Source organism: Melitaea cinxia, chromosome 1 (genome assembly GCF_905220565.1).
Source record: "Melitaea cinxia chromosome 1, ilMelCinx1.1, whole genome shotgun sequence".
Classification (NCBI taxonomy): Eukaryota; Metazoa; Arthropoda; class Insecta; order Lepidoptera; family Nymphalidae; genus Melitaea; species Melitaea cinxia.
In genome coordinates, this window is record NC_059394.1 from 18,901,788 (window position 1) to 18,912,443 (window position 10,656).

The 10,656-nt window shown below is 33.2% G+C and overlaps 1 protein-coding gene across 1 annotated transcript; it reads left to right on the forward strand.

Moving 5' to 3' along the window:
• Positions 1-9,358: 9,358 nt before the first annotated feature.
• On the forward strand, positions 9,359-10,179 carry LOC123658362. The gene has a single exon (XM_045593796.1). The coding sequence runs from the start codon at positions 9,382-9,384 to the stop codon at positions 10,108-10,110; it is 729 nt and encodes a 242-aa protein (XP_045449752.1). The 5' UTR covers positions 9,359-9,381; the 3' UTR covers positions 10,111-10,179.
• The last annotated feature ends 477 nt before the right edge of the window (positions 10,180-10,656 follow it).

Here is a 10,656-nt window from a genome sequence, read left to right on the forward strand (position 1 = left end):
ATTCCAAAAACACATGCTGTTCGTCCAACGATTCCAGAACCTGACGATGCTCACGCAAAGATTCCCAATTCTCAAGCAGTTTGTCCGGAGATACCTCATGTTATTCTGTAGATTTATCTTCACATTTCTGCTCAGAATCAGTTTTATGCTTACTCCTTTTATCCGGATATATACTGCCTTCACCATCTTCATCATTACTACCACCGTAAACATCGTTATTTTCATCATCTAACCAGCTTGAGATATGACGTTGTTATTCTTCGTCCATTTTACCAGTTAATAAAATTTTAAAATAACAAAAAAATACATTAAAAAATGTTACAAATAAAATCTAATCTAAAAAAATCAATTAAATTTTACTTACGCGGTTAGTCGCGTGGGGTCTTTCAAAGCCCGTACGCACAAAACACGTTTGTATCTCACGGCACTTACGCACGAATTGAAGTTAATGGGTATACGCAGCAAGTATAATCCAAATTAGGAGGGTACCCAAAATATTGAATCGCTGAGATGGTTTTAAATGTTAAAATTTTACATTTCTGTAACACCTGGGCTTTCAAAGACCCCACGCGACCAACGGAGGGTTAAGTGATTGATACAATAGACTGAGTATTTTATTCTCATTAAAACAGGAATGATTCTATAATTGATCTAATTTATCCTTTATATTGTAGAATAAGCTTTAACTTATCTAAATATGTGTAAGTTAAATTAATAAAGTTCATAATTAGTTAAGTTAATAAATAAAACTTCCAAGGATTTCGGCTTATAGTAAAATCGCGAATAAAGTAAATCTCACGGTCTTCACGAACGTTTGAAGTTTCGAACTGAGTCTAAAATCATTTTTATCATTATTACTTCTTTTGCCAAGTCTCTTTTCATTTCGTTAAAGAATGTCACAATATGAATAACCGTACGCGTTTCGGCGCGTAAGCGGCGGAGGAGAAGCAGTACTAATAACTACCTCTATTATGGAAAAAATAATATTAACTAAATACATTTAGGAAATATTGCAAAAAAAAAAACATAATAGGTATTTATTTAGAATCAAAGGTTGTTAACTCCTGGAAGACGCCGTTAGGCGTCTTTCGCACCTAGGATGGAATACGCATTTTTCAAAAAGTTATTTTTCAAACAAATATTCGGAAACGGCGAGCAGTACCTTGTTGTATTTTTAAAAAAAAAGTGCCTATATTGCAAGTATAATTTTTTGTGACTTGTTTTCGCCAAGATAAAAGGAATTGAAAAAAAACGCCGATGGGCGTCCTTCGCACCTCAATGTTAAATCAAAAAACGCCGATAGGCGTCCGCCGCAGCGAATGGGTTAATACAACGTACCTAGAACGACGCAAAAATAGTCGAGTAACTAACGCGTTATCAAAGATTACTCAAAAAGTAATTATCAGATCTCAATAAAATTTATATGTGACCACATGACAAACATCAGCTTTCGATTAAATTAAAAATTATTAAAATCGGTACACCCAGTAAAAAGTTATTGCGGATTTTCAAGTTTCCCTCGATTTCTCTGGGATCCCATCATCAGATACTTGTTTCCTTATCATGGTACCAAACTAGGGTTATCCCCTTTCCAACAAAAAAAGAATTATCAAAATCGGTACACCCAGTAAAAAGTTATTGCGGATTTTCAAGAGTTTCCCTCGATTTCTCTGGATCCCATCATCAGATCCTGGTTTCCTTATCATGGTACTAAGCTAGGGATATCCTCTTTCCAAAAAAAAAGAATTATCAAAATCGGTACATCCAGTAGAAAGTTATGCGGTATAATATAACGTAGGTCGACGACAAAAGCGTCAAGTAAAAACGCATAATTAGATATAACTCGAAAAGTAGTTGTTAGATCTCAAATAAATTTTAATGGGATCAATTGACACAATCCACCTTTCGATTAAAAAAAAAAAATTGTCGAAATCGGTCCACACGGTCAAAAGTTCTGATGTAACATACATAAAAAAAAAATACAGTCGAATTGAGAACCTCCTCCTTTTTTGGAAGTCGGTTAAAAACTAGGGTTAAACACTAAACGAGTAAACGTTGATATTTATTTCATATTTTAAGGATATTTTTCCCATTATTAATATTATTTTTAAGGTCAATGTACAAAACTACCAATCTAAGACTGACATACAAATTTAATTTTAAAATAGATCAGATTTAGGCAGGCATGTTATGTTTTTGATAGTGATTAGTTATGTTTTATTGTGATTACTAGCTGTGCTTTGGTAAATTTATATTAAAAGTATAAATACTATAGTTTTAGCAGAGTTATAAAATAAATAAATTTCTAAAATAAAAAGAAGCCTAAGTTACTCCTTACTACACCAGCAATATGCTAGTGAAAGTCCCGTCAAAATTGGTCCAGCTGTTTCAGAGATTAGCCGGAACAAACAGACAGACACAAAAATCGTAAAAAATGTTATTTTGGTATATGTACCGTGTATACATCCATATACATTTAGTAAAAAGCGGTTGTTTTAATATTACAAACAGACACTTCAATTTTATTTATTTGTATAGATTATTGGTATTGTTTTATTTACTATTACATGCAGTTACACAATTTCCTAACATAAATTACACTATCAGGTTCTAAAATATAAACACTTTTGTAAAACAGCGGAAAGTGGAACTGATTAACTGGATTTGCTTAATATTGGTAAAGGCCTTCTAGATAGCTTTTTAACCGACTTCCAAAAAAGGAGGAGGTTCTCAATTCGACTGTATTTTGTTTTTTTTTTTTTTTTTTTTTTTTTTTTTTTTTTTTTTATGTATGTTACATCAGAACTTTTGACCGGGTAGACCGATTTCAACAAATTTTTCTTTAATCGAAAGGTGGTGTGTGCCAATTGGTCCCATTTAAATTTATTTGAGATCTAACAACTACTTTTCGAGTTATATCTAATAATGCGTTTTTACTTGACACTTTTTTCGTTGACCTACGTTGTATTATACCGCATAACTTTCTACTGGATGTACCGATTTTGATAATTCTTTTTTTGTTGAAAAGGGGATAACCCTAGTATAGTACCGTGATAAGGAAACCAGGATCTGATGATGGGATCCCAGAGAAATCGAGGGAAACTCTCGAAAATCCGTAATAACTTTTTACTGGGTGTACCGATTTTGATAATTTTTAATTTAATCGAAAGCTGGTGTTTATCATGTGGTCACAAACAAATTTTATCGAGATCTGATTACTACTTTTTGAGTTATCTTTGATAACGCGTAGTTGCTTGACTATTTTTACGTCGATCTATCTCTGTATTACTTGTGGATATAATTGAAGTCGGTTTTTTTTTCGTTTGCGAGCAAACACAATTATTTCTTATTATATTTATTTCGACGATGTATTTTTATTTTTATAAACAACTAGCTTTTACCCGCGGCTTTGCTCCTAAGCTGCTGCTAAAAGTACCCTATGTTATAATCTAATACCTCCAAGAATATGTGTACAAAGTTTCATGATGATCGGTTGAGTAGTTTTCGCGTGAAAGCGTAACAAACAAACTTACATTCACATTTATAAGATTATAAGGGATTTATAATTATAATAATATTCTAATTTAGTAGTATGACTAGCAGTTAAAATGAGTTGTTAAGTTTATTATTAAAAAGTTTATTTTATTGCGGCACACTTGTCACTGCAGTAGCTTAAAGCAGTTTAACAAGTAATTAACATTTAATAATATATTTGCAATTGTGATACCAAAATAAATTATTTACCTTGTGTGTAAATATACGATAGTTTCAATGTTTAATCTCTTTTTTTAACAAACAAAAAAGCTTTCAATTTGTAATCTTAGGGGTTACAAGCATAGCGTCCTTGAAAGCTAAAAACCAGTCTGACCCCTGGATTCTATTTTAAATGATATAAAAATTTCATTCATATCTATGTATCGTATATATATGTATCGTTTATCATTATTTAAATCTACGTAACTGTAAAAGCCGGCACAGTAGTGCTTTACTTTTCGACTTCTTCTAAAAATGTAATTATTTTGACTGAAAATTTATTATAGCGGAAATAAAATATAGCCTATGACACTCGGGGATAATGTAACTTTCTACTGGTGAAAGAATTTTTAAAATTAGTTCAGTAGTTTCAGAGATTAGCCCATACAAACCTAGTAAAAAACTAGCATTAGAGCTCAGATTAATAATAATCTGAGCATTAGAGTATAAACATTGTAGGTATAACTTCTTGACAAACACAACAAGTCAAATGAATCTTTAGAATAGGATCCTCTGTCAGATTATTGTTAATTTTATATTATTTTCGATAATAATTTGTTAGTATTACATGAACATAATGATAGTCACGTTAAATACTTTTAAATCTAAAAAAGATGAAAAAGAGTCTTTTTCATTGTTTGATGTGTCATACGAAATAAGCTTGAAATAAGCACAATTTTTTCAAATTATAAATAGCGCCATCTGTTGCTGACATCCTAAACGTTATATACGCTATGCGAATTACTATACTCCGAGTACATTTATGTATTTTAGTTATAGCTGATTGTTACTAGATGGCGCTGTTATAAAAATTAAAAGCTTTTTATTTTAGTCGTTTTGTGTTGATTGCATGGGCGTACCCACAAATGGTATGGTGGAAGCATTTATAATAAGGAGATTTTGGGTATATTTAGACAAAATTGCCACAAGCCATTACTGGAGTAGTGTAGCTAATGAGAATAAATGAAAAGTTGCAGTATATAAAAAAAAAAAAAAATTTATATTTATTTGCTTTTGCTTCACCTTTATATAATTCTGGCTACACCTCTGGTGGTTGTGGTTGGTTGTATACACAAATGTTGATTATATATTTTAATTTATCTTATCTTGTCTATACAAATAAATAAAATTGGAGTGTCGGTTTGTAACATTAAAATAGCCGCTTTTTACTAAATGCATATGGAATATGGTTGTATACGCACACGGTACATAGGTATACCGAAATAAAAATTTTACAATTTTTGTCTGTTTGTCTGTTTGTTTGTTTCGGCTAATCTCGGAAACGGCTGGACCGATTTTAGCGGGACTTTCATTGGCAGATAGCTGATGTAGTAAGGAGTAACATAGGCTACTTTTATTTTAGTTTATTTATTTTATAACTCTGCGAACTGAACTTGAAAGAAAATAGAAGAATAAGAAAGGAACAACAAAGGTGTTTTATTTTAATAAGAAAGGAAGATAGATAAGAGATTGGAAATTTTGGAGATGTGTGATGTTGATAGCGAAGGTTTGCGTACGCCCACGAACTTGTGATGATTCTGGTGTTATGTAGGCGTCCATGGGCTATGGAAACGCTTACCGTCAGGTGGACAACATGTATACTTACCACCTTATTGTAAGCAGTGCAAAAAATGACCAATTATCATCTTCTTCTTCTTCTCTTTCAGGTTAAAATGGCTTTCAATAGTTCCAAATGAGCACAGATGATTTCGACAATGTCACGTAGAAACCAATTATCATACAGTATAATATACCACATGACATTTGACATGACATATGCCTGAAATATATTGCGTTATATTCTTCTATTCAACGAGAAAAATTTTTAAAATTTTCACTTACTAATAAACTGGCAAGAGCAAACAATTATCTATAAAATTATATATAATTTATATACAGTTATTTTTCTTATAAATGCATTTTGTTGTGATTTCTTATATTAAATTTAGTTTACACTGAGCAGTATAGCGTGTAGTGACTGCCTATAAAAAGAAGTACAATGATCATTGCTTACCTATTAAGTATATATTAAAACATTTATATTGTATCTTCTGTGTATCAATAAATAAATCTACAATTTGGCTTGGCGTGCCGGAGAACTCGAGCAGTGAAGGTGGGTGTTGATGCGCATCTCAAAGGGGGCGTCCTTAAACCTACACCTAGGTCGCAAGTCCTGGAAACTGCTCTGAGTTTCTCCCTCCGCCACACGATGGACCCGGCACCCGCACGGTGAATCCATCGAATGCTAAGAAGTTCGTCTCCCCCCGTTAACTAATACCTATCTTGTGTTACCTTACATTGTACTTAACCAGTGCGAACCTCCTTCTTTCCTCCATAATTATATGAGTAAGAGTTGTAATGTAATCACACAAAAAAAAAATATATTGACTTTTTTATACAACCGTGTAAACAAGCGTACAGCTCATCTGATGGTAAGCGGTTACCTTCTGGTGTGGCAGTGGAAGTGAGTTGCCGACCTACCTCCATTCCCCTCATTCCCGGGCCGGAGTTGAGTGTCACCTTACTCACCACAGGAACACAACACTGCTTGAACGCAGTATTATTTAGCTGTGATCTTCTGTAAGGTCCAGGTAATTCCCCAGTCGGGCTGCTCCAGATTTTGAGCAGAATATGTCCTGTTGTACTCTACCTCGGTTAAAGTTATAGTAGGTATATATAAATCTCATTTGGGTTTTATTTTGCACGCTCATATCACAAAACATGACAAAGTTCACTAATGATAACAAATTATTTACTTCAAGGAAAAAGCACTCAAATTTATATTTCATGTTTAAAAAACAAACAAGCCAGGGAGACGCTTAATGAAGCAAAATATATTTTTAACCGACTTCAAAAAAAAAAAAAGATTTTCAATTCGATCGAATTTTTTTAATTTTTTTTCTTCATGTTAGTTACCTCAGAACTTTTTTGACTGAGTGGACAGGTTAGCGAGGTGCTTTTGAAGAAATTGAATATTTTCTAACCGAAACTTTTTTTTGCGGTTCAGTTTACATATAATATATAATACCTTTAAACGAGCAATTCTTGTATACATATAACTAGGAATACCCGTGCGAATTATTCGCACTATGGAGTAAAAAATTTACCGAACGTCAATCATGTTGACGTTGTTTCAAAATTAAAGCCGTCGTATATTTAATTTTAATAATTAATTAATTTACAAAAACAAAAGCAATCATAAATTTCTTATTTGTGGATGCCGGTAGAGCAAGCATTTATCTATAAAATGATATATTATTTATGTGGAGTAATTGTGAGGTTTTTTCTAATAATTGTGTTTGCTCGCAAACGAAAAAAAAACCGACTTCAATTACATCGACAAGTAATACAACGTAGATCGACGAAAAAATAGTCAAGTAACTACGCGTTATCAAAGATTACTCAAAAAGCAGTTATCAGATCTTAATAAAATTTATATGTGACCAAATGACAAACATCAGCTTTCGATTAAATGAAAAATTATTAAAATCGGTACACCCAGTAAAAAGTTATTGCGGATTTTCAAGAAGTTCCCTCGATTTCTCTGGGATCCCATCATCAGATACTGGTTTCCTTCTCATGGTACTAAACTAGGGATATCTTCTTTTCAATAAAAAAAGAATTATCAAAATCGGTATACCCAGTAAAAAGTTATTGCGGATTTTCAAGAGTTTCTCTCGATTTCTCTAGGATCCCATCGTCAGATCCTGGTTTCCTTATCACGGTACCAAACTAGGGATATCCCCTTTCTAACAAAAAAAGAATTATCAAAATCGGTACATCTAGTAGAAAGTTATGCGGTATAATACAACGTAGGTCGACGAAAAAAGCGTCAAGTAAATACGAATTATTAGATATAACTCGAAAAGTAGTTGTTAGATCTCAAATAAATTTAAATGGGACCAATTGGCACACACCACCTTTCGATTAAAACAAAATTTGTCGAAATCGGTCTACCCGGTTAAAAGTTCTGATGTAACATACATAATAATTGTGTTTGCTCGCAAACGAAAAAAAAAAAAACCGACTTCAATTACATCGACAAGTAATACTACGTAGATCGACGAAAAAATAGTCAAGCAACTACGCGTTATCAAAGATTACTCAAAAAGTAGTTATCAGATCTCGATAAAATTTATATGTCACCACATGATAAACATCAGCTTTCGACTAAATTAAAAATTATCAAAATCGGTACACCCAGTAAAAAGTTATTACGGATTTTCGAGAGTTTCCCTCGATTCCTCTGGGATCCCATCATCAGACCCTGGTTTCCTTATCACGGTACCAAACTAGGGATATCCTCTTTCCAACAAAAAAAGAATTATCAAAATCGATACATCCAGTAGAAAGTTATGCGGTATAATACAACGTAGGTCGACGAAAAAAGCGTCAAGTAAAAACGCATTATTAGATATAACTCGAAAAGTATTTGTTAGATCTCAAATAAATTTAAATGGGACCAATTGGCACACACCGCCTTTCGATTAAAACAAAATTTGTCGAAATCGGTCCACCCGGTCAAAAGTTCTGATGTAACATACATAAAAATAAAAAAAAAAATACAGTCGAATTGAGAACCTCCTCCTTTTTTGGAAGTCGGTTAAAAAAAAAAACTGCTGCTACATTTGTAAATATCTACATATATTATAGTATATTTGTCAAGTTGTACCCATTTATCAGCTATCAATAACTTCAAGTGTTCAACGCTATTTTTCGTGATTTGTGATGCGAAAAAAAGCTATTAAATTTTTAAGTGATTAAAAAATGTGTTATGGTATGACGGTTTTGTAAAAGTTTATTTAATAACAAATATGAAATCTCAATGACATAACTGTGTTCGAAAAAAACCGACTTCAATTACATTAACAAGTTTTAATATTACGAACAGACACCAATTTTATTTGTTTGTATAGATAAAATACTAAGAATAGGTATAAACAAGAACATTTTTGTTAAATTTAATGAGTCAGAGGAAATCGTTACCCTTTTCTAGAATGTACGATTAGTAAGGTTTTTTTAGAGAAGTATAGAGGCTACCAAACACTATGATTAGGAAAAATATTTTTAACCGAAATCGATTATGTCATTATTAAAAGGACAAATTGTAGACGGCGGTATTGAGGCAGGGCACGGGAAGAAATATCTTGATCAAAATCTGGAACCGCCCGATTGTGGAACCAACCTTGTAGAAGACCGCGGCTTGCGTAATACTGATCTCAAGAAGTGTGAAGACTTGTGGTGAGTAAGGTACCCAGAGCTTCTGGAGCGAGGAAAGTGTGAAGTCGGGAATTCGCTAGCAATGCACCTTGTGTTGCAGAAACTATTTTAGCCCAAATGAGCGTTAAAAGGCAATAAATAGGTAATTAATAATGTTTATAATTTAAAAGTTAAGACTTTAAACAAATGTCATTATATTATTAGTGTGAATTTGTTGCTGTAGGCGTATAAGGGAATTTTTTTCTCGTGTCATTCGCGTTCTATTAAATTCTCGATCATTGTTTACGTGAAATTGCTTGTAAACTCCAGAATGTACCGATAACACGATAAACTGTGACCTATAGTCAGACTTATAAATACAAATATTGACTCGAAGAGCATTAGTCGACGTTTGAATATATTGTGACAATGATCGCGTTCGCGTTGTTAGCTATTGTGGCGTGCGCAAGTGCTGCGCCCCACTACCATCACGATCACCACCGTCACCACCACAATAACTTCCACGATAATGATGACTTCAGCCTGGATAAATTCATGGAGGGATCGGTGTTTGACACGAGCTCATTCTGGGAGCAAATGAGGAAAGAGATGATCGGACTGACCGCGATGATCGAAGATTTGCGACAACGCTTCCCCACCGGCCTTATGGAAGAGAAAATCGAAGGGAATGAGTACAAAATAACCATTTCCCTTACCGGTTTCACAGACAAAGAAATCGTTGTCAAGGCGAGGAAGGGACTTTTGATTGTGGAAGCTGTTCATAAAGTTGATGGCGAGCCGGGGAGGAGCTACCTGGACTTGAGGACTCTGCCAGATGTTGTCAACGTAAATGGCAGCTGGACATACGAAAATGGCTTACTTAAGATCGTTTTCCCTCTGGAGCACAAGAGTGAAGGTGAGCCGGCGGTAACGGAAGCCGTAGTCACTCAGGCACCGGAACACAGTCATGAAGTAGTTGAAACTGAACAAAAAGGTACCAATGACCAGAATGCTGATGTCGGAATCGTTGGAGGAGCTACTAATAACGGAAACAGTGTATCGGCAAATGAAATACCCCAGGGACAGAATGTTGAAGCTACAACGTACGCCGTAGACTTGAAAGGCGAGGTAGAGCTCGTGCCTATAACTAACTATTAAAGTTATTGACTGATTCTTGTGTGACTCATTTTGTGGTAGTTAATAATAATAATAAAAAAAAAACAAATATATCTGTCTTTTACTTTATGAAAATTAAAATTTCATTTTGGTATTGGTAAAGATTTTTGTCAGATTTCGAGAAGTTGGTAATTTTATATATTTCCCACTGATTTCCGAATGTTTTATATTTTATCGTTTATTTTGATTATTTGACAGATTTAAAATGTTTAACAAAATAACAGGTACAATTATTTAGAATATTATTTTGTTCGCCTTAATTAATGAGCAATTATTTTTAAATATAATAATTATATTTATTTATATTTTTTACTTCACAACCATAATTTACATTGCACTTTTTAAAAAATTCAAAAGCTTAGTATGGACCACGCAGGGGCACGAAATATTAAGTTTTGTATACACTATTTTCAAATAATAAGTAAATAAATTTGAAAATCTTGAAGCGAAAGTTTATTTTGACGAATATTACGCTTTAACAGATCTGCTGATAGATTTAACACGCTAAAAGATCCGCCATTTTGAATT